The sequence below is a fragment of the Mucor mucedo genome, assembly GCF_025094135.1.
Source record: "Mucor mucedo strain NRRL 3635 chromosome Unknown EV154scaffold_74, whole genome shotgun sequence".
In the NCBI taxonomy this organism is placed as follows: domain Eukaryota; kingdom Fungi; phylum Mucoromycota; class Mucoromycetes; order Mucorales; family Mucoraceae; genus Mucor; species Mucor mucedo.
In genome coordinates this window covers 141,089-163,855 of record NW_026252358.1, presented here as the reverse complement: position 1 = coordinate 163,855, position 22,767 = coordinate 141,089, and the positions used below count along the sequence as shown (strand labels likewise).

Below are 22,767 nucleotides of genomic sequence, written 5' to 3'. Positions count from 1 at the left end.
CTAAATTTTTAAAAAAATGCTAACTGTAACACTATAAAAGTTCTTATTTAGCATTGAGGCTTTCATTGTTATTAAAGAACAATATGATCTAGCCTTTATCTAATATTAGATAATGCTAATAAATCAAACGCAATGCACCCGTTACCGCTGTCAGGCCAAATTTGGAAAAAGGTTACTTCGAGTCATTTAACATGATATCGATATTTTTATCTCACTTATTAGGCAAGAAAATGAAAACAAACTATTGTTTAACATCATCTAGACTAACGTTGAAATCTCGTGATTAATTGTAAAATATGAGCGGTAATATGGTCTTTTTAGAGTACTCCTGATGAAATTAGTAAATCAACTTCGTCTCTGACCGTCACCACCAGATTGTCTTCGCTAATCCACCAACACACCGGATGCCACTGCTTTGTTTGAAGAAGTGTATATATATATAACTACATTTACCCTCAACATTGTATAATAGTTTCACATACTGATCTGTATATATAAAAAGAAAGCATCTGATTAAATTCGTATTTACTATAAACCATTCTTCAAACTACTCTTTTTTATTTTTAATTGGTTTGAAAATAGGCCTCTATTTTAAATCAAATATCGATGATTGTAAATGGTATACAGCAAAGTATTGTTCTCCAGACATTCTCATTCAAATTCAAGTAAAATTTTTCTCAGTTTTTAAAAGCAATGTTTGAGAAGAGTATACTTATCTTAGTAGTACGCTGAAGTCAGATGTTAATTGATTAATATATAGAACTTATAGGCAATATATGATGATATATCTTGAGCTAGCTTTGCAGCTTTACTAACTTGTTTTGGTAATGTAAACCTATCAGCGCTGTGTTATTTTGGCTTAATAATTTTACAAACAATTGATTAAGTTTGGCAATTAAAACGACAATAAATAACGGTTGCAGTTCTGTTTTATTCAACTGCTGTAAAATAAAAACGCCCCCCCCCCTTCGTCATATTAAATGCTAGATGGGATTTATTGAACATAAACCGTATTTATAACCCGTTTATAAACCATGTCTTTTAAAAATATGGTTTTTATATAAATAAAATAATGAAAACACAACAATCATTCAGTTTTCTAGAAAGAGCTGTTTTATAAGAGAGTTTTATGAGACCAAATTACTGATTTTTGAAATAGAAAACAGTATTTTTCGTAATTCTATGGCCCGATTTTGTCAAGTTTTTGTTCTTATGGGTGTACATTCGAATTGACGCTGAAATAAGTTTTGGATCTAATACTTTTGATACTTAAACTCATATCGGCTGTTATAAATGTGCACCTACGTTTCATAAAGTTCAATATATGCAAAGAAAAATTTAAGGATAGGAAAGTTTCCAGAACTAGTTTTAAAGCATTAAGTGTAAGTATTTACTTCATCAAATGCTTTAAATTACCTAAAATATAGTCGGAGTAAGCCTTATTAAGCTTCTTACCAGGAATTGCGAGCATTTTTAAACACCGTAAACAAGTATGCTGTGATACTATAATAACCAGGCAAGCCTCATTTGTGCGACTATTGCGAAATGGAAAAGTTCACGCCTTTAGTTTTTTCCCATTTAATAATTACAGGTTTGTTAAACCCGGGAAAAGAAGGTTTCAAGATTGGAAAACTTTAACCTTATGTGCCATGTGCTCTTTTGTAAATTGTAGCACGATTGTGTACTATGGTCATTTGATTTACCAATGAATATGAGACAGATTTGTACAGGGTTTTATTTTCTTGTTTTCTTAAAAAAAAATAAGTGTAATATAATAAAAATTATGTAAAAGAAGGGCGACTGTGTCGATTTATAAGTATGACCAATTGTTGTTGTGTTACCAGTAACGAATGTCAGCCGATACGTTGGATGATTCTATGGTTGTGGCATTTATGGGCGAAGGAGACGACACCAAACGAGAATTCTTATTTTCGTCCAAAAATCCCAACAAGAAGCTTTGAGAGGGAGAATTCGGTAGATCCATGGAAGCGGACGATGTAGAGGACAGCCTGTGCAATGGTTGTTGGGAGTACATGAATGATGAAACGGAAGATGCAGACGATGAAAGTAACATAGAACTCAATTGATTGGTCGGTGTAGGTTCGCTAGTAGGGGCTGTGTTATTGACTTGTTGGTTTCCGAAATAAGCATTCCATTCATCCGTATCAAGCGATGTCGGCATGCCCCAAAAGGCTGTACCCAGTGGATCAAATTGCTCAGCTTGATTTGACGCGGGCGTAGGTATAATGCCAGGTGCTGCAAATGGATCCATAGTAGGTGTGGTATTGTTTAAAAATGATGATGATGTAGGAGATGAAGAAGCACGATGATTTTGAGCTGAAGATGAACGCACAGATGAAATTGGAATCTGAGATGTGACACTCATAGAGGGTGGCGATGATGAAAATAAGGAAAAATTACTAGTATGGCTGTTATGGCTAAAGTAATCGGTTGATGAGCGCTGGGGTTGATTATGTTGGTGATGAGAATAATCGGACATGCTTGCACTCTTGTGGTGATGCGGATTCCAGTTGTTATTATAGTCGTTGGAAGAGGTATCCATTGGTTGTGTTGTATTGTTTTGGCTGTACTGCATCGTTATATCCATATCTTGTGGGGATGAAGAGAGTATGGTCGAAGAGAGTTCTGGAGAATTAGGAACAGCTATAGAAGGAGGAGGACTTGCTTTAGATATTTCTTTTGGTACAAATTTATCGCATTCAAGTTTGATATCACGCAAGCCAGCTAATTCTCCCAAGATATTGCAACAACGGGCTGCATTTAGCCAAGTGATTTCTAGTTCATCCAAGGCACGCATGATTCGATTGATATTGATTCTCGCGTCAAAAGCTGTGCTTGCATCGTCTGAAGAGGCCAACTTGATAAAAATAATACCAGCAGTAAAGACAAAGAAGACAGAAAAGTTGTATACATACTTCAAGTGATTTTCGCCAAGCATAATGTTGATGATATCAAGAACAGAAGTAGCAGCCGATTCACAAATGCGGTAAGAGGGAAGATTGTTAGGCGATTGAGTTTGAGTTGGGCCAGGAATAAAAGAACGATGCAACAGAATCAAAGTTGTATAATAAATCAAGTGTAATTGACAGATAGCAGAAGGTGGATCAGGAGCCATTTCACCGGCTTGCGTATTTGGTAATTTGTATTGTAAAGCAAGAGGCAAACTTGCATGCCATTGATTGAGTTGTCTGTTCAATGTTGTTAAAATGTTATCAATATGATGCGCAGAAGTATGTTGTCTCGCTTTTGCATAATAAATATTTTTCAACACATGACCCAAGATGTCGCAAATCTTAATTGATTGAATAAACACTTCTAAGAGTCTTGCAGGAGGTCTAGACGAATCTTTACTTGCGGGTTTAATCCATTCATCATCATCTACTGAAGGAAACGGCACATCGCAATCTCTTTCTTCAAAGTTGGCAGAACGACCATAAATAGCACTTGTAATTCTATCAACAATAAAGCAGCACCAAAAGACACGTTTTCTCCTTTCTCTTTCTTCAGGCGAGATATTCCAGTGGTCACAGTTACGATTCAAGCCTAAATCTTGTGCCATGCGAAAAGCCTAAAGTGTGAAAATGTAAGTTTTCTATATATAGTAAATTTGCATGCCTTCTTTCTTTACCATTCCACTGTATAGCCAGGCTCTTGCCGCTTTCATAGCACCCATTTGATGACTTGCCATCAGTAGTAAAGCTTGTACGGTAGATATTCTTGGTGTGTCATAATAATCATCAAGCAAGCATTTGGCCCTTTCAAAAAAGACATCACCAGCAGTATCAGGTGAAGAGATATCAGATCTCACGCGTTCATCAGGGGTGACTCGTGACGCAATAGCATAAATTGCATTTAGTAAGAGTGGAGAGATAGGCTCTAAGGGAGACAGGCTGCAGATGAGACGCCTTTTATAGAACATTGGTAGAACGGGATAAAAATGAGTCAAATATAAATCAATGAGATGTTCGGATAAATCAGTGGGGGGTAGTTCAAAGGGATCCGTGCTTGAATATTTGTTTTTTGGGGCGACAAACTCATTTATACTTTCAGAGGAAAGTTTATGCTTGTAGCCTGAGAAATGAAATGCGCCATTTTGATAAGTTCTACTATTCTGTAAAAGATAGAATCCAGAAGATTTTCCTAGGTATCGGACTTGACCGTTTTCATCCATTGATAATTGACCTTTGCCGTCATTAAGATCGGACGTACTTTGCATTGGTTGTTCATCGTTAGATAAGGGTATCTCACTATGACTTAGTGTTGGGCTATCAAATAAAGGCGATAAAGGTGAATCAGTGATAGGTGGTGTGACGGATTCAATCGGTATCGGGCGTCTACGTTGTCTACGTTGAGGTCTTGCTTTAATTTGTTCACCGAGTGGTGTTTCTAATGGTGACTGTAATTCTTTCAAAAGTTCTTTAGTGCGTGGATCTTCTTCTTCTTGTTTTACGATATCATTAAGATAACTTTCTAATTTGTGTAATCTATTTTCTATTGCTTCAATATATCCTTTTGGAGGCCCTCTCTATTTAAAGGAAAAAAAAAATGTTAGACCCGATAAAGCGGGCTTATGATTAGTGATAGTGACTCACCTTTTTGGTGGTGTCCTTGTAACTACATTCCAAGTTGAATGCTTGGCAATTACTACAGACGGGTGCGGTACCGTCACACTTGATCTTTTTCTTTCTACACAAGTCACTGAGGAGAAGCATGTTAAAAAATAAATGTGGGGTAAATAGATATGTAAGGTACACTACCATGCACGGCTCACTCTTTGTCGTTTGACAGTAGCGTCGTCACTGCTTAAAGACATATTTGCTGTAAAAGTTTAAAAGGTAAAGAATAAAAAAAAAAAAAAAGGAATAGAAGAAAGAAATGAGAAGTTTTATTTCACAATGAGATCTTTTTTTTTTTTTTTATTTTTTATTTTATATGTGCTTTTTTTTTCTCTCTCAGATTACGGTTGTATAACAATAACTATGGTCTCGACCGAATAAGGTTGTGTGTCCCTTACGTCATGCCAAGGCAGGGAATTATGTTAAGGCAAAAGGGGATATTTTTTACTGTTTGTTTGAAAAATGCCATTACTATTGTATGAGTCAGCAATCTCTTGCTCGTCTTGAGTCGAAAAGAAAGGGGGCTAAGCTCGTTGATGATTCGTTAGCATTTTTGTGTAGCCAAACTACACTAATTTGGGTTTTATTTTTACCAAATCCAGATGTTAAAATAATATTTAAAATTAACAACTCAGAAAGAATGACGGTATAAGGGCCTTTTTTGACAAAACCTGTCAATATTTATTCCGTGAATTACATGGTCTCATTATTATATTTTCTTGGCAAAAAATAAAATTAAAATACAAAATACTAATATGGATAAAGATAAAAAAAATACTGGACATCATCATGTAAAGAAAAGAGTAGATTTTATTGTATATAGATTACATAGATAATTAATTTATAAATGGAGGTATTGTTCATAGATGAGGCGTTTTTTTTTTCTTTCTTGCTGTTGTGCACCAATATTTTATGTAACAATTGCATTATTTTCATTGGTTTGTTGGATTAATGTTGTTAACCGACGAAGACGCTTTAAGTTTAACTATTATAAAATAAATAAATAAAAGTTCAGTATCACAACGTTCGAGTATTACAAGTTTTAAAAATAGTTTTTACCCAAGAAGGAAGATAAATTTCTGATCTGGTATCTCTTGGAACGGGTACTTCAAATGGGTTTGATGTATTCTCAATGGAGACGGAATCTAAAAGTAATACATCACTCTTATCGCCACTTACAACATGTGAGGCAACTGCTTTAAGTATATCGGGTTTGATTGGATTCTCATAGTCTGCAGTATAGTATTGTGAGATCAACTTCTGGATTTGTGTAGGTGATAATATCCAACACACGTCATAAATGTTCTCAATGTCTTCTAACGTTGCCTTCTTAAATTGAAGTAATTTCGTTGTTTGCATCAAATGTTCAAGTTGAAGTGCTCCTTCAGGAATATCATGACTCTTGCACCACTCTTCAATACGTGTAATATTATATTGAATTTGCATAGCTAAAAAATTATATAAAAACTACCCTTTAGTGCTCCTAATCCATTAGCCAGGTTTATATAGCCTTACCTCTTTTCCAAGAACAGAAATTTTTTCGCATGAGCAAATCGTTAAAAGCAGATACACCAATTAACTTTAATAACTCTGTTAGGGCTTGGGTTGCAACCGATTGTTCAATGTAGTAACACTTCATTGTACGCCAAATCTTGTTTAAAAAGTTTAAAAGTTCATCCATAGAGTATGTGGGCTGCGTTGTTCCAATGAGTAACTTGTTAAAGAAACGACCGTTGTCACTTGTAATAAAACCAGGAAGGGATTGACCTTCAACAACAGCAGGTATGACCATTTTGCTAAGATGTTTTTTAATTTCCTTCATCCAAGCGTGATAAATGTTATCTTCCAAGCATTGCATTTCAAATTTGATGGTTTCCATTAACTTTGAGAAATCATGTCTACCCACAGACTTGCGTTTGTCTTGATAAATATCTTGATCAATCTCATTATGTGCAATACAGATCAAGGATAGTAATTCATGAACATTAGTTAGCCAAAAGGTACACGGCACTACTGCATCCTCGTCTGTGAAACTTAAGAACTGCTTTTGGATAGTATCCATGACATTAAATAAGAGCTTTTCGGATTCTTGAATATAGCCCAACTCCCACATTTCATTGACACAGACACTAATGGTATGTGCAGGGAACAAGATTTCCTTTTGTGAAGGTGGATTTTGTAATGTTGGCAATGGCATCTTTACTGACTTGATAAGTCCTTCCAGAATCTCTTCTTGTAATGGTCCTTCATTACGTAATAAACTATGAATCTCTTCCTCAGGACTCTCATCAATAGCCCCCGATAAGCCACTTGCATTTTTAGCGCCCAAGAGAGTATTAAAATGATCAATAGACGCCGGTCTGGGATTCTTGCCAAAGTTTTCATTGTTTCGAATATTTTCAATCGAGTTCTTGAGTCGACTGCCATTGAGCATGTCAGCCGAACTATTGCGACGAGGTTTTCTATTATTGGGTGCAGAAAGGGTTGTAGAGACTGCGGAGGTGGTAATGGGTGTTGGATAGATGCCGCCCGGAGATCTGCTTCTGTGACGAGGAACAGACTCTGGATCCAAAGACCTATTGGGCGAAGGGGATGGACCACGCATACCTGGAGGAGCCGGGGAAATCCCACGCAAAGCATTGTTTGAGCCTTGCCTACGGGGTGCATGTAGTGCTTGGGAAAGCTGGGTCTTGAGTGCAGCCAGCTGATTACGAAGTTCAGCGACTTCAGATTCATCTGTTGCATTCTTAGCACGTTCATCTGCTTCTTCCAAAGACTTTTTGAGGCCTGCATTGGCTGTCTTTTCAGTCTCAAGTTGTGTTCTGATCAAGGTTAATTCACGGTCCTGACTCTTCACCTTTTCAGTGGCAATACGGTGTTCACTTGTCAAGGCAGTCAACTCTGCTTGTAAATGATCGTGTTGTTCTTTAGGTACGGTGGGTTCTTGAAGTTTCTCATCCAAATTCTTGGCCTTGCGTTCCATCTTTTCGTATTTGTCCACCCAGTTTTTAATTTGTGCTTCCAATTGGACTGAACGGTCATTGGCTAATTTTCGTTCATCTCTTACTGCTGTTAAAGTTTGAGTTAATTCGACTACCTTATTTTCAAGTGCGTAGGAAACCTCCTTGAAATGACTGACAGAACGGGCTTCTGAACGGAAGTTAAGTAGCTTTTTACGAGCAATATTTCGTCGAATACATGATTGCACATGTATAATAAGTTCTCGCTTGGCCTTGTAACTCTTTCTTGCAAACCAACCACGCACAAGCTTTTGGATTTGAACAGCAGCACAGTTTTCACGGAGGGCCACATGGTTACGTTTAGCCAAATAGGAACGAGATGCTTTTATCATAAATCAGATTTAGTATAACCCTATTAAATGCTCCCGTATATTTTTTACCTGTTTGAAGTTTGAGAATAAAGGTTTGCTTGGACACAAATTGTTTACGCGCAACATATCTGCGCCAATTTTTTTGAATGATGATAGCAGCTTTTTCTTCTTTGAGGGTCCGCATGTTGGCCAAAGCGACTTTTCGACGTGCTACACATTGGATTTGAACAGCAAGCTCTTTGGTACGAATATAACGCGTACGGTAAATAAAGCGTCTCATATGCTTTTGTAATGTCACAGCACATTCATTAAAACGGTCTGATCTCAGTTTTTCTAAATAAGCCAACTAAAAAAAAATATGTCAAAACCTCCCATTAAAAATTATTCAATTTTTATGTTTCTTTCATACCTGACCAGCACGGAAAAAGATCTTGGTGGTGCCCACTTGATACTTATCTTCGTCTTTGATGGAAGTATCCAGGATGACAGAACACAGCTGTCTCACTTCAGGTTTAACTTGAGGATCCCAATGCTTGGAAGAAACAAGCGCAAAATAACGGTCGGCAAATTCTTCAAAGGTCCAACGAGATGGATAACCTGCACAACTAATGCGAATTGTCTCCAAAACACCACATGCACGTAATTGAGAAAGAACCATACTAGGATCAAACTCCCAAGCAATCTTGGCTTCATTGGGTTTGATACAACGGATATAATGCACATTTGTACCTCCAATAGTATCCATCAAGTTTATGAGCGACAGCTTGAAGATAGAGCCGAGTGTAGGTTTTCTTGCGATCATACTCATACGTTTGCTATTTTCAGGCTATGGCAATGGATGTCAGGCAAAATTCATTATTAAAAATAAAATTTTATACTTACAGCAGCTTGAGCAGTATTAGCAGCGGCTTTATCCAAAACATCTGTCAAGAAATCGAAATCCGAGCCTTGTAAAAGAGCCAAATGTTCATCCGGTACGGTATCCTTGTTTTTATCAATGAAACTCTCGGCTTCGTACTGCACATCCAAAGCATAATGCGCAATAGTGAATGCATTATTTGAGAAACGGGGTTTCTTGAAATAGTTTTTGAAATTGGGACCTTCAAAGTTTGAGTAGAGTTTTTGTACAAATCCTTGATCTGAACCAGATGGTAAGCGCGATTCCTTTTGTTTTAAATGTGTTTAGATGTATATATACGCCTACTTTTTTTTTTTTTTTTTTTTTTTTTTGCTTATTTACCTCATCTAAAAGTGACAAAATACCCAGTTTTCCTTCAATCAGCTCGATACACTTTTGATTATCACTAAATTCAATAAATGTCCAGTTGATCTTTTCGCGAACATACTCTTCTTGTTCCAACTTGAAGACGTGCTGATTAAACTATAAAAAGCAGAAAGAATAAGTTTGTTTGCATGAAAAAAGAAAAGGGGGTATCTTTTGTTGATACTAAAGAGTGACTTACTTGTTGTTGAAGCTTCTCATTTGCATAATTAATACAAAACTGTTCGAACGAATTCTTCTTAAAATGCTCAAAACCATAAATATCCAAAACGCCAATAAAGTTTGCTACCATACTAGGATCGGGACAAGACAGACTGTCGTTGGTAACGCTAACAAGCCAATCGAACAAGTTTGCATAGACATATTTAGCGACAGAATCTTTTACAACGTGTGCTTGTGCGGGGCTCAGGTTGGTAACGATTTTCTCTGAACGGGTCACAATTTGTTTACGGACAATCCATTTTCTGAAATCAGCAGTTTTGATACCAAGCAAACGAGTGGTTGTTAAAAGAGCAGCATCGGTTTCAGATAACATAGCATCGCCGCGACCGGTGATATTGATGTTACCCAAGTGAAGCAATGCGGCCAATAATCGAAATATCTTCCACTGTAACTGCACAGATAACCCAATGGTGGATAGAGCCCTTTGCGTCGTTTCAAATTCAGCAGCGTCATCTACACCAGGAATGATCCCACTTCCACTTTGGTTAAGATAATGAAATTGACTATAATCACCAAGCTCGAATTCCTTCTTCTCTGATAGAGGGATGCCTGCACAAAGCTAAAACAAAACAAATAAATATTACATGTTGTCACACGCCCGGGTTCTCTCCATTTGAAAGCGTACCTGATAAAAAATGTGATAATTTCTTTCCACTTCTGGCTGATAGATCAAACGAGATCTTTCTAAAAGATAGGTCCTGATTTTGGCGCCAACAATATTTGCACTGTCGTCAAACTGGATTTCAATGTATTTACCAAATCGAGAAGAGTTATCATTTCGAGTGGTTTTGGCATTACCAAAAGCTTCCATGATAGGATTCGTAGCTATATTACAAGACAGCAAAATTATAAGTATAATGAATATAGTATCTAAAGTGTAAGTTGTACCTAAAATTTGTTCCTCTACCTCAGTCATTCCAGACTTTTGTTTCTTTCCTTGTACCTCCTGATCATCTGCAGTAGCAAAATAACGCATGATATACTTTGCACTGACTGTTTTACCAGCACCACTATTGTCCAGAAAAAGAAAATTAGATATATTTAAACCCCCCTCTTTCCCCCCCCCCCTTTGTTTCATGTTTTACCTCTCACCAGAAACGACAATAGTTTGATTAACTTGCTCACGGATCATACAACGATATGCATCTTCTGCAATAGCAAACAAATGAGGCTCAAGCTCACCGCGTCTTCTTCCAGAGTACTGCTGAACAATATCAGGGTCATAAAGTGCCACACGGTCAAAAGGATTGACAGCAATCAACACAATACCAGAATACGTATAAATTAATCTTTGCATATAACGTGTACGGATGGTGTTTAATACTAATTAAATATTATTTTCATGCTGTATAACCATATCCGTAAGAAAAAATCATACCTGCAGGCTCATTCAAATAACTCAAGTTTGTTAAATCATCCGTATACTCCATTTTGGGTGGGTTACGAAGTGGTGGTAGTTTTGATCCATTGTTTTTTTCAAGCTCTACAATGGTGGATGTAAATACATACTCCTATTCAATAATATTATCAGTAAAGTGCGGCATATACATGTATATATAACATATCACGTTATACAAACTGCCTTACTCTTTCGTCATTGTCACTCTGAAACACCAAGCGCACATTAGCATCAGTTACTGTTGTTGAAGTACATGTGGTGGAAACCCAAGCTTCTCTGTCATCTTCAAACCAAGCTTTAGTGCCTTGTGTATATACAGCAATTGTTTGATGAACATTAGTCGCTGTCGCCATTTTCACAACTTTTTCTTGCGTATTAATGTTTATATGTTTGAAAAAAAGGGAAAGAGAAAAAGAGAAAAAAATGGAAAGCAAGACTATAAGCAGTCGTGTGACCTTAAAACTGTTTAGAACTGTTCCTGACCTTTCAGTGTCTGCTTAAACCGTTGCGGACCATCAATTAAAGTTTTAGGGTTTTTTCATTCTTTTTTTTTTTTGCTCTTTGTTGAAAAAAAGACTACACAAAGACCCTCCAAGACTATATCTCTCTAATAATAGCGTGCTGTCTAAAACTTAGACCATACAGCGTTTGATAGAATAAATATGTAGTGACTAACAACTTGTGCAGAACCCGTCTTCCGCTCAAAAACTCCGCCTACTGCTACTGTGTTACTTTTGACTTGATACTGAAAAAAAAATAACATGACTTAATAAAATAGATCTCCTCGAAAGGCTTAAATGGGAGGATAAAAAGAAGACATCAGCATCGATTGGAGGCTGGAGACACTTGTTTAAATAACAGGTCTTTTATTTAATTGGTCAGACATTGTACCAATATCACTTTTCATGTGTCACACTGATACATATTGTCTCAATAAAGTTATAGTTGTCTTTTCTTGTACTAGTTGCCTGCCTTTATGGTTTGATCCTATATTTTTTTTTATATTTATGTCTATCAATAAAAATTACACAAAAAGTTTTATCATTTTTAAAATAATATAGGGATAGTCAAAAAGAAATTAAAACTTTATACATTTTTATCAGGATGAGTTAAAAATTGGCACTGTCGTACAAGGTTACATCTGTGTAGACTTTCCTCCCTTGACTCGATTGATAGATTACCATAAAGACCAAAATTTCGCCGGTGTAGTTTATTTTGTCTTCTTTTTTATTTTCAAAAAGCGCATGTGAAAACCATTGTCCTACTACATAGAACTGTGTAGTGATAACGCGTGCACGAATGCGGCAAATTAAAAGAAACCCCTTTTACTTATTACAAATTACACTCTATTAGTCCAACTACTGTATAGTGATGAACTCTATTATATGAGTGTACTATCGGCTATAGTAGAGTAAATCATACCTAAAAATCTAAACACGGGAATACGTTTGCAAACTGCATTTTATTGTGTACAAGATGCTTTGTCTTTCTTCATTGATTGGTAATATAGTCATAAATATTTGAATGTAACACATGTACATTGTAAGTTGAGGTTAAACCTATTGTATCGATGTGTTTCCGAAATTAAAGTATCTGCCTCTCTATAATTATAGTTTCAAGAATAATTGTAAACATCTTATGGTATTTATGATTTAACAGTAATAGTAATATAGAAACTTTTTCTGGAATACAAATACATGATTTTGTAGGGACTCATTAATGATGTTACACTATACATACAATTGAAAATATCTGTGCGTTTTTTTTTTTTTTTTTTTTTTTTTTTTTTTTTACAGTCATGGACGGGTTAAATAAATCAATATAAATTGAAGCTTACCTTTAGCAGCTTTCTCCCTTTCTTTATACAAATACATATTTTTTATCAAAAACCCCTACTCTAAAATGGATCTTCCTGACTTCATGACCAATCCTAATGCCGTCCTTGGTGACAAAGATGATGAATGGCGTTACAACCGTATCCCTGACTACACCAAGGTGAATGCCACTTACGAAGAAGGTAAAATTTTACATTTTAATGTATGATTAAATTTATACTGACATATTTTACAGAAAAGACACAAACTCACGCAGAAGGCTCTCTTGAATGGCTCGTCTCCAACTTGGTTAAGGTAATTGCATATTAATACATTCGATTCGCTTGGTACTTAACTCATGTCCTTTTTGGGTTAATTATATAGAACTGGGAAAAGGAAATGTCTTATAAGCTCCGTGCTGACCAAATCCGTACCATTAACCAAGAAAAATATCGTTTTTCTGTCAACGGCAAGCCATGGCAAGATATTGAAAGTATGCTCCAGGTAAACAATGAACCGATTAAAGTATCGGTTCCCCCGGGCTAACATTTGAGAAATAGATTGGTACTTACAATGCACTTATTGGTGATACTGAGCTTTACAAGGCTAGTGATATGGATTTCAGTGAATCCCACAAGCTCTTTAAAAGAGCTCTTCGTGCCTTTTCATGGGAAGTTATCTCTGTTTATAGCGGCCCCCCTGTTGTTGCTTTCAAGTGGAGACATTGGGGTTTGAACAATGGTGATTTATCGATCAAGGTGGGTGACGGTAAGAAGCTTGAAGCTCATGCTACTAATGAGGTGATTGAAATTTTTGGTGTCACCGTTGCCAAAGTTAATGACAAGTTTGAGATCGAAGAGCTTGAGACTTTCTATGACCCTTCTGATATGTTGAGACAAATGTCAAAGAACAGAAAGGACGGCTCTTCTAACCCTGATGAAGTTGTTGTTCCTTCTGGAAAATGTCCTTTCAACCCCAAGTAAACTTAGTACATGTTTACTTTCGTACCCCCTTATTTATCTGTGCTTTCTTTTTCATTAATAAAGTTTTATGGTAAAATGTCGAATTATCCATTCTACCCTGATTGTAGCTTGTTCCTGTGATAGGTTACACACGCAAAATTTAAGCCGTTGCCTAATCATTTCTACAGATGATTTGTGACCAAAATCAATTTTATCCATCTTTAATAAGTTTTAGATAGAGTACGACAAAAAAATTTGTTTAATCTTATAATGAACACGACATGCCTTTTGCGCAGTTATAAAAGAGGTTGCGATATACAGATTTATGTAATTCGTTACATGATTATAAATTGATTTATCACATTTTGGTGTATTTTTTACTTATATGTGAATCATATTACTAGTTTAACAAAAAAAATTTATTTAAAACTTTCCTTCTAAATATTTATCACGCTCTATTTGAGCAGGCGTTTTATCTTGATCGTCCCCTTCTGCCATCCAGGGAATACTACCACGGTTCTTTTGGCCTTTTCTCATTGTACTAAAAAATGCACGTTTATTCACACTGGCTCTTCCTATACTCTGTTCCACGGGTGATACAAGATGAGCGGTATCTGGTGTTGAGGGTGTTTCATCGTCGTTGCCGTCCAAGATTTGTGTTACCAACGGACGAGAATTACGTTTTTGATTTGCACGCCCATTCCAAGTCTTTGCATTTATGGCGTATCCTGAGCTAATTCGCAATGCGGTGGCAGCACTATTTCCTCCGCTGCTTTTTCTACTATGACCCCTACTGCTATTAGCACTGCTGTTTCTAGGTGAGGTAGGTGATGTTGAAAGACGGTTTAAAAGTACATTGTCACATGCATCTTGTTGGATTTTATTGCTTCCGTGGTTGATTGCATTTAATCGAACACTGGCTGGCTCATTTGCAGCCTCAGGTACCATGGTTCTTGCAGTAGACGAGGAAAATGAAGCAGTTGGCTCTGGACCTTGTTGAGGAACAAAATCGTCAGATTGTCTTGTACGTCCTAGAAGCGAGGCTCTCTTAACGACTTGTTGTGTAAGCAAGGACTTGGTTAAAAGCGACTGGTTCTGATGCCGAGATACGAATTTGCTTGTGCCAGTAGTGGATGCAGACTGTTGTGTTAAGCCCGATTGTTGCGTCGAGTTAGTAGCGACACTCTCGGTCTCAGATGAAATACTAAACATAGATCCACTTTCCTTCATATTATTTTTCCAAGTATCTTGCAACATGCGTCGAATAGTGTCTACTTCACTGTTGGCAGATGTTGGCATTATACCTTGCTTGGGCTCTTCTTTAAGCTTGTTTTGATCGTCCAATTTTTGATCGACAGCTGAATTTTGTTGATCAGGGAAATAATCTTCGTCACTCAGCGCATATTTCGTGGATGACTCCGAATTGGGAAGGTATGTTGATGGTATACTTGGCCTTGTTTGAGTTGTGTTTCGAACACTTTTTTGACGAATTGAACCATAACGCTCATGTGGGCTTGATTTCTCTTCATTCTGAACAACAGGCTCAGAATCAAGTTCCATCTTTTGACTATCATCAGGAACTACTTTGCTTGAAGAGTTATCGAACAAGCCTTTGATTGATCTATTTACATTTGTGGCACCTGCAGTTATGTTTCTTAATGTATTTCGACTAAGTGTTCCTCTTCTAAATGAATTATGACGTGTGGCATTACCATTAGCAGCACCAGCGGCTTCGTGATTTGCTTCGTTTAGTACTGCAGTACTTGATTTTGACAAAGTACCAAAAATAGATGTTGTAAGAGAGGCACGGTACTGATGAGGAGCACTAGAGCTGTTTGATCCTGCAGAAATGTTTTGAAATAGGGGTAATGAATTATCACTGTCTTCGTTTGTTGTGATGGTGGCTGAATTTGAATTTTTAGGGGTATTGCTGTTGCTTTCCCACCAACTAGCAATGTCAACAGCGCTGATATTACTTTTTCGTGAATTTGTATTTCTGGTAGAGGCCATAGCAGCAGCAGAAGGAGGCATGGAAGGAATAGCATCGTCATCAAACAAGATACTTTCACGCACCAGACGTCTCATGGAGCCAGACGTAATTGTCATATGTTCACCGCTATTTCTAGGACCACGGAAACTAGCAAATCTGACCGAGTCCCGTTTTGATTTTTTCGAATCTTTTACAGTTCCACCCAGGCCTTGATAATCCGTACTTTCTTCATCCTCAATTGGCAGAAGATCTTTTTCATTGACGACCATAGAACGAGTCTTTGTCTTTCTAGAAGCGGATCGAATGACGCGCTTTGCTGCACGAACTGGTTCTTGTAGATTTGGATTAGGAGTAATCGGAGACTCGTCATCTATTGCAACCATATCATCTGAACTACGAGTTACAGTAAGGTTTTTGAGTGGCTGTTTTGTAGTATTGTTAAACTCTCTCATATCAATAACGGTTTTATTTGAGTCCGTAGTGATTGTACTAGAGTTATGAATGTATTGAGTCTTTTCTGAAGATTCTGGTTGATATCCATATGAATCTCCTGAATTTTTCGGTGCCTTTTGCTGTGGTTCACTAAACATGTGCTGAGCCGACGTACGACCACTATTACCTTTTTGTATTCTTAGTGATTGATACAGGGAATTCTTCATGGTAGCTGCTTTCTGTTGTATGTTGGCTGTTGCACTAGAGTAAAAGGATGGCCCAGTATCCAAATCAATTGAAATAAATTCACTTTTTTCAGTAGGTTTTGAGTTAAGATACATGTTGAATAAATCTTGACCATGGTCTCCATTTAATTCCATTTTATCAGAGAAAAACGAAGAAGAGGGGGGTGGCAGTGGTAATGAAATTTTGATCTCCTGTGAAGAAGGCTCAGGAGGAGTGGAATAACTGTAATCTGATTCGTCAAAGATTGATGCAGGCTTATCCGCTTTCTTGTTGTTGTTGGTATTAAGAGGGGAAGTAGTCCCCTCTAGATGTTGTTGTTTTATATTAGGTAAAGGTGGGGTTGGTAAAGGTGTAGTCGTAATAGATGACTCGTCAAACTTCATTGATCTTTGCTTTTTTTGTTGTGTTACAAGTGTTTGAAATGATCCTAACGATTCGGATTGCTTCATTTCTTTGATAGAATTATCTTTAATAGAGTGATCTTTAATCGGGTAATCTTCGCTTCGGTGTATTGTCTCAACTGAGTAAGATCGTGTACGACGTCGTTTTAAATAAAAGAGAATAAGAATGATTATTGCAACAACAAGTATAGCGATAATGGCTATTGCCCATATTGGCACTGCCATAGATGTAGGGCTATCTTGTTCCATTTGGATGTCTTTTTTTAAAAAAAATTAAGACATTTAATAATTTAATTATCTAATAAGGTTTGAATTTCCTTTTTTATACTCACTGTGTTATACAACAAAGGGACGTGAAATAACAAGAGATGGAAAAAAAGGGAAAAAAAAAGAGAGAGAGAAAGAATGCAAGAATAAAACAAAGGATAATTATAACATTGAATTATCATAACGACAAGGGCGCTCATGGGTGAATACAAAACGGAGATAGTAGTAATAGAAGGGGTTATTTAACAATTCTTTTTTGCAATAAAAAGGAGTATTGACTCGCACTTTTTCTTCTTCGCACTGTACGATGGAATAACACATTTTTTTCCCATAACAGTGCGTATATGATACACGTATATCTCATACCTGTATCAATTAAAATAGGCTAAGAAAGAAAGTTACTTCACAACATACGCAAAAAAAAAATGCGAGAAAAGAAAATCTGTCACGAGATGATGTTATATTCGAGTGCATGTAATTGCTAACTTTTTATTATCTGTTTGATGAGTTTAGTAATGAATATTCATTATTGTTTCTTTCACCGCATATTGTTCGCTCTTTTTAATATGTTGCTTATGTAGATCATGAATTCGGGCACATGTGTTTGATATGAAGACCATTCAACAGGTTTCAGTTTAGGGTTGCAGTGAGCATCATGTCAAAAGAGTTTTGCATAAAAAACCCAATGGAATAACAATTAAATGACATTATATTTCTATATAGCTGTTGCTGCGTAAATAACAACACTTTTATTATCAACGGAATCCTTTGTTGCGTGTTTATCTATTTCAGTAGCTGTAAAAGAAAGAAGGGATTACCTTCTAAGCTTTTACTCCCTAAAGTTTTGATTGTAGACATTTGTTTCAAACACATTCAAATGACTATCTACCCCATTATTCGTTTTGACACACCTGTGTACATGTGTTCATATTATTAAAGCCAATAAAAGAAAGCCATGAGGATTCAATCAATTCTATTTTTGTTCATGGCAGTTGTATACTGAGCCGCTGATCATTTTTGTTCTGTTAGCGATAGTTTATGGAGGATGTGTCCTTATATGGTCTTTTCGTCTAATGACCATGACTTGATCCAACTAAACATAAAATGCCCAATTTTTGTTTTCTTTTAGTTGGAAAACTGACTAATGAAAAGCGTCTAATTATGAATGGTTGCCAAAAAAAAAAAAAAAGCAAATTAAAAAGCAAAAATCGAAATACGTCTTCATTATATTTATTCCGTATGTATTGTTTTTCAAGCAGCCTGTGTAATCTTCTTGATCAAAGCTCTTTTCATGAATTGTTCCCTAGATAGCATACGTGTAAACTAAATTTGTAATTTTGTAAGTAAAATGTTGCTGTACATACAGAGTTTCCACCTAAACTTACTTTCATAAATGTAGCTAGATCGATTCTTTCAGAATTTAAAGCCTTAGCCAAAAAGTAGACTGTATCTGATATAGCGTTGTCATCACCTACCAACTCATATAGTCTGGGAAAAATAAATTGATTAAGATATAAATCATCGCATACGGTATATGCTTCTTACTGATTGGCAACTACAGTTGTTCCACATAAAGCTTCATCCACTTGCACATCAGGCGTATTATTCACTTGTTTGATCACTGTATCTATTTCTTTAGATCTTGTCTCTAATATCAAATTATTATATCGCAAGCGTTCCTTAATGTCACTCAAGGCCCTATATTCGTTTTCAATATTCAATTCTCCCTCATTTAATAATCGGTTTTGAAGTAATAATTTATCCATCTCGCCGGACACTGATAAATTATGCTGCTGTAATCTGTCTGCAACCTTTCTATAGAGTGTTTCCTGCAAATTGTAATTACTGACATTGCCGTTAGAGCTAATATCGGCGGTCCCAGATCTCGAAGGAGGAGTTAATGAAGGATAATTCGCGATGGTTGGAAGTGATGATGATTTCGGCAATGGGCTACTATTGTTTAAACTCATAGACTATAAAAGAAAAAGAAATATTCGTTCAAATATGCTATAAAATGAACGAGATGCAAGGTTGCTTACTGCTAATCCCTGGTTCATATTATACAAGGCCGTACTTTCCCCCATCCACCTTGGCATTTCTGGTGATGTTTGGGACAGAGCCGGGCTCTGACTGTTTAATGGCATAGACTGCCTCTGTTGAGGTGAAACTCTGTCCAAAATAGACTCTTGAATTTGTGGTGATCCCGTACTGGTGGTGATATTTGTAGGTTTGGTATATACTGGAGGTTCAAGCGCAAAGACTTGTTGTAGAATAGCCACAAGTTCAAGAAATGTATGATTCTGATAGAGCGTTTTTAATACAAATCTAATTCTTTTTCGGTCTCTTTATGAAATATTTTTTTACCTGATCATTTGGCCAGCTGGATCGGTAGTGGTGGTAGCACATACCACTTATATCAACGTGTCTCCCTTCTCTAATTAGCATATTAGCCGTAGGCTTAACGTAAGGAATGGGTGAGCTTTTAGGGTATTCCTTTGGAATCCAGAAAGCCACCGGGATATTGTAAGGAATTGAACGATATGTGATTGGGATAGTTCCATGCAAGCATAATAGCAATTGCGTATGACCATCATTGGAAGCTAATTCGTTGAAAGTTTTTACATCCGTTAAAGGTTTTCCAGTATATTTCGCTTTAAATATTACATACTGTATGTGTCCATCTTTGGCTTTAAAGATAGATATGTTTGAAGAACTGCATCCACATCTCGAAATGTTCGATCAGGGTCTTGGTACTATAAAGTTTTGTTTAGTATAAACCAGCTACGACAGAAATAATTTCAGTTTAACTTACGTTTTGTAAGACTGTACGTAACCAACTTTTGATGTCCATAAATAAAAACGAGAGAGATAGGAAAAGCTGGGTATGTCTTTCTCTATATCATTTTTGCTTGAAGCATTTATTTTTTCTATGCCCGCTCTGCAACAACAAGGATGATGTCATTAAATGGTTTTTGCAACTTGCAATGGTTAGTTCTTTAGAGACAGTTCTTATTGAGAAGGCATGCATTCAAGATGGGCTGTCACCTCTGATTGCATGGTGATACTTCAGCTTAGTTTATCGCTGTTTAAAAACGTATCTTCTTAGTGCTGTAATCCTCTACTATTGGCCTGTTAGAGTCCAAGTGCATTGGTTGATGGTGGAGAAGAGTCTTTATAAATTGACAATAAACTAGTTTTGTTCCGCTTACATGCTGATGGTTGAAACAGATACTTAACATCTATAGATAAAAAAAGTGCTTGGAATTCGATTTTACACAAAGAATAAAAGCAATTCGGCAGCCCTGGCCCACATTTACTTGGCTACTTTTTTAAGTTTGATATGAATTTAGACTTTTGGAACTATTTAATTATTCAAATAGTATTCTGTTCAGAAGCTATTTAAGAATTTGTGTAAGACAATTTATGCCACCGGAATACTTAATCTTGAATTGGATTTTCCAAGACTAAAACATTTAAAGGGAACGTTATTCGTTATGGATCCGTGTTATATATGTAATACAGGGACTTCAGACTAGTTAAAAGTGCCTCGCCATAAAAAATGGCTAAGGCGTACAAAACTTAAACTAACCTCGTTTTTTCTTTCTACAAACGGTTGAATTTACACGACTGTTACTGTATAGCCACCATAAATTTATACAGGTATAAAATGTTTTATTTCTTTTGATTCACTTCCTTAAACTTATACTTATTTCAACTATTATTTAATACCTTTTCTAGTATGAGCTTGACACCTATTACCTCTCCACAAGTTAACGCAACCTGGTTCGTAGGCGGCAATTACAATGTCACATGGGATTCAACTTTCCCCATATTCAATGATTCTTACTGCAGCTATATACGGGGTGATCTCGATATTGAAATAACAAAAAAGTATATTTCAAATGCAACAGAGACAGCGGTATTCAAACATATGGGTATAAAGATCGCATCAGAGTCATTTAATCTTGATGTCAAGGAAGATACTTGGAACGTCTCTATTTCCACCTACAAAGACTTTGTTTACAATTTATATCTTATCCCTGGAGGATTTGTATCAAGTGAATCTTACGATCGTACCAAAAAGAGCGATTATGAGGAAACATGTAGTCCTCATGTTACAATTTCTGTATTACTTGCAAGCCCAGAACCTTCTTCTAGTTCTGCTGTGTCTGCACAATCTTCTACTATCAAAACTCTCGCTACTTCTTCTGGTACTCTGCCTTCAGCATCCCCTTCAAGTGAAAGCGCGACTTTAGGAAAGAAGTCATTAAACACATTTGCTCATACTGCCATAGCTGTATTCATTGCATTAGCCATTATTGCCTAATATGACGTTATTAGTACGTATTTGATATGTGGCGACAGCAATTTATTTTGGCAAGGGCTTGCTATTTATGAATGTACCATTTTACTATGATATTTAAATAAAAATTATAAATGGTCTACTTTATTAGTACTATAACTCAAACATTTTACTAGCTATTCTAATAAAAAAGTCATCTTTATGATGTTGTATAGCATTTCTGACTGGTCCATATAATAAGAACGTATCAAGACGAAGTAATAGCAGTACCTGCTATTATCGTTGTCCAAAGTGTTTTAACCTAAACGGTACTGTTGGCCAGGATGGATACACCAATTTTTTGGTAGGTAAATTCCATCCTTGGTTTAAGTTAATGACTAAGACTAACAACAGGAGCTTCATACTCCAAGGGAATGGGGCTGCCTGTCATACTGGTGCGTATGCAAGATGATGGAAAGAAACGCATCAAATCAGTGGCTTTGAGTACTGGCACCTTTGGTGAGCCCTTGAGTGTAAACTAAAAACCCGAAGCGGTTCAGTAAACAATACTGGTAGTTTGAGAGAAGCCATTGAAGAAGAATGGAAAAAGATGAGCTTCGAATTAGCAGATAGATTAGTTTCAAGTGTGTCTGCTCGATGCCGAGCGGTAATTGAAACCCGTGGTGGACCCACAAAATATTAACGATTTTTATTTTACTTTTACTAAAATATATATTTCAAGCATCATATGTAAAAAATTTGAAGTTTTCCAAATCATTTTATTGTGCAATTGACATTTGAAGATGTGGTAACAAATTCTTCTGATTTATTTATTTACTATTCTGCTTAAATCAATTGTGTGTGACTGTATATAGTTATTTGTTAAGTCTAAGGACAGTTACAACAGTGAATACGTCTCGGAGAGCTATACCTGTGTGGCCGTGGCATTCCCATAGTATTTTGTTTGTAAATGAATTGTATATAATGTAAAAGAGACAGAATATATTTAAAATATCTATTGACCTGCTCTCCGTAAATCATTTTCGATTGTAAGTCTTTCAAAGATTTAAGATTGAATCCCAATATTATTCAACAAAAAATGCGTAACAATTAAATATTTGAGCAGCCGCTTGAACAATATATGCGCATGAATAACGGAAGCGACCACATACTCGATTTTTATTTCATGGGCTCTATAGATAGAATAATGCTTAATAGCAGTGACTCAGTATCTATAAATCTGACATTTCAACCGTGTGAATTTATCGTTATGAACAGGGCAATTATAAATTCAATTTTAGTGTAACATCTAGTAGTTTCATGATGTAATTGCTCAACTATTCATTACACTACACAATTAAAGCAATGTACTTTTTTTGCATATAATATGTGTCAACTATTATACCGTCCCTGTAAAAATCCTTGTTGCCAGGGGAATATCCTTTTTTTTTCACTTTTGTTTGAGCGGAGTCTTAAACCAAGACCAAGGGTCGGATTTCGAC

The 22,767-nt window shown here is 36.3% G+C and overlaps 7 protein-coding genes across 7 annotated transcripts; 2 read left to right on the top strand and 5 right to left on the bottom strand.

Moving 5' to 3' along the window:
* Positions 1-1,688: 1,688 nt before the first annotated feature.
* EV154DRAFT_290045 (fungal-specific transcription factor domain-containing protein) lies at positions 1,689-4,907 on the bottom strand. The gene is made up of 4 exons (XM_051594803.1): positions 4,779-4,907; positions 4,614-4,719; positions 3,650-4,546; positions 1,689-3,589 (listed from the first exon to the last, which is right to left on the bottom strand). The coding sequence occupies exons 1-4, from the start codon at positions 4,832-4,834 to the stop codon at positions 1,838-1,840; spliced, it is 2,811 nt and encodes a 936-aa protein (XP_051455587.1). The 5' UTR covers positions 4,835-4,907; the 3' UTR covers positions 1,689-1,837.
* Positions 4,908-5,568: 661 nt separating this feature from the next.
* Positions 5,569-10,799, bottom strand: EV154DRAFT_592577 (P-loop containing nucleoside triphosphate hydrolase protein; the record flags this gene model as incomplete). The annotated part of the gene is made up of 12 exons (XM_051606922.1): positions 5,569-5,622; positions 5,697-6,085; positions 6,153-6,569; positions 6,642-7,979; positions 8,038-8,314; positions 8,378-8,794; positions 8,851-9,132; positions 9,209-9,349; positions 9,432-10,031; positions 10,098-10,297; positions 10,361-10,482; positions 10,558-10,799. Coding segments are annotated over 12 exons (4,479 nt in total), but the record flags the coding sequence as incomplete, so codon positions are not given.
* Positions 10,800-12,672: 1,873 nt separating this feature from the next.
* On the top strand, positions 12,673-13,804 carry EV154DRAFT_446757 (uncharacterized protein). The gene is made up of 4 exons (XM_051597116.1): positions 12,673-12,888; positions 12,942-13,000; positions 13,070-13,189; positions 13,246-13,804. Exons 1-4 carry the CDS (start codon positions 12,774-12,776, stop codon positions 13,666-13,668), a joined length of 717 nt encoding a protein of 238 aa, XP_051455585.1. The 5' UTR covers positions 12,673-12,773; the 3' UTR covers positions 13,669-13,804.
* Positions 13,805-14,070: 266 nt separating this feature from the next.
* EV154DRAFT_553317 (uncharacterized protein) lies at positions 14,071-17,912 on the bottom strand (the record flags this gene model as incomplete). Its single annotated transcript, XM_051605124.1, has 3 exons — positions 14,071-16,973; positions 17,350-17,368; positions 17,895-17,912. The coding sequence occupies 3 exons, from the start codon at positions 17,910-17,912 to the stop codon at positions 14,071-14,073; spliced, it is 2,940 nt and encodes a 979-aa protein (XP_051455584.1).
* A 238-nt stretch (positions 17,913-18,150) lies between these two features.
* On the bottom strand, positions 18,151-19,035 carry EV154DRAFT_289962 (Vps23 core domain-containing protein). The gene is made up of 3 exons (XM_051594801.1): positions 18,529-19,035; positions 18,369-18,471; positions 18,151-18,306 (listed from the first exon to the last, which is right to left on the bottom strand). Exons 1-3 carry the CDS (start codon positions 18,951-18,953, stop codon positions 18,235-18,237), a joined length of 600 nt encoding a protein of 199 aa, XP_051455583.1. The 5' UTR covers positions 18,954-19,035; the 3' UTR covers positions 18,151-18,234.
* EV154DRAFT_289972 (UEV domain-containing protein) lies at positions 18,654-20,064 on the bottom strand. The gene is made up of 4 exons (XM_051594802.1): positions 19,796-20,064; positions 19,652-19,736; positions 19,348-19,583; positions 18,654-19,283 (listed from the first exon to the last, which is right to left on the bottom strand). Exons 1-4 carry the CDS (start codon positions 19,832-19,834, stop codon positions 18,957-18,959), a joined length of 687 nt encoding a protein of 228 aa, XP_051455582.1. The 5' UTR covers positions 19,835-20,064; the 3' UTR covers positions 18,654-18,956.
* Positions 20,065-20,682: 618 nt separating this feature from the next.
* On the top strand, positions 20,683-21,451 carry EV154DRAFT_515621 (uncharacterized protein). The gene has a single exon (XM_051602279.1). It carries the CDS (start codon positions 20,723-20,725, stop codon positions 21,308-21,310), a length of 588 nt encoding a protein of 195 aa, XP_051455581.1. The 5' UTR covers positions 20,683-20,722; the 3' UTR covers positions 21,311-21,451.
* The last annotated feature ends 1,316 nt before the right edge of the window (positions 21,452-22,767 follow it).

Bases quoted from the DNA above. Each gene is read 5' to 3' on its own strand.
- EV154DRAFT_446757 (XM_051597116.1), top strand. From the start codon at position 12,774: ATGGATCTTCCTGACTTCATGACCAATCCTAATGCCGTCCTTGGTGAC. The intron at 12,889-12,941 runs GTAAAATTTTAC...CATATTTTACAG, and splicing joins GAATGCCACTTACGAAGAAG to AAAAGACACAAACTCACGCA. The intron at 13,001-13,069 runs GTAATTGCATAT...TTAATTATATAG, and splicing joins TCGTCTCCAACTTGGTTAAG to AACTGGGAAAAGGAAATGTC.
- EV154DRAFT_290045 (XM_051594803.1), bottom strand. From the start codon at position 4,834: ATGTCTTTAAGCAGTGACGACGCTACTGTCAAACGACAAAGAGTGAGC. The intron at 4,720-4,778 runs GTAGTGTACCTT...GCTTCTCCTCAG, and splicing joins CAAAGAGTGAGCCGTGCATG to TGACTTGTGTAGAAAGAAAA. The intron at 4,547-4,613 runs GTGAGTCACTAT...TCCTTTAAATAG, and splicing joins ACAAGGACACCACCAAAAAG to AGAGGGCCTCCAAAAGGATA.
- EV154DRAFT_515621 (XM_051602279.1), top strand. From the start codon at position 20,723: ATGAGCTTGACACCTATTACCTCTCCACAAGTTAACGCAACCTGGTTC.
- EV154DRAFT_289962 (XM_051594801.1), bottom strand. From the start codon at position 18,953: ATGAGTTTAAACAATAGTAGCCCATTGCCGAAATCATCATCACTTCCA. The intron at 18,472-18,528 runs GTAAGAAGCATA...TATTTTTCCCAG, and splicing joins ACAACTGTAGTTGCCAATCA to ACTATATGAGTTGGTAGGTG. The intron at 18,307-18,368 runs GTAAGTTTAGGT...TTACAAATTTAG, and splicing joins ATCTAGCTACATTTATGAAA to TTTACACGTATGCTATCTAG.
- EV154DRAFT_289972 (XM_051594802.1), bottom strand. From the start codon at position 19,834: ATGGACATCAAAAGTTGGTTACGTACAGTCTTACAAAAC. The intron at 19,737-19,795 runs GTAAGTTAAACT...AAAACTTTATAG, and splicing joins TACGTACAGTCTTACAAAAC to TACCAAGACCCTGATCGAAC. The intron at 19,284-19,347 runs GTAAAAAAATAT...ACGCTCTATCAG, and splicing joins CCAGCTGGCCAAATGATCAG to AATCATACATTTCTTGAACT.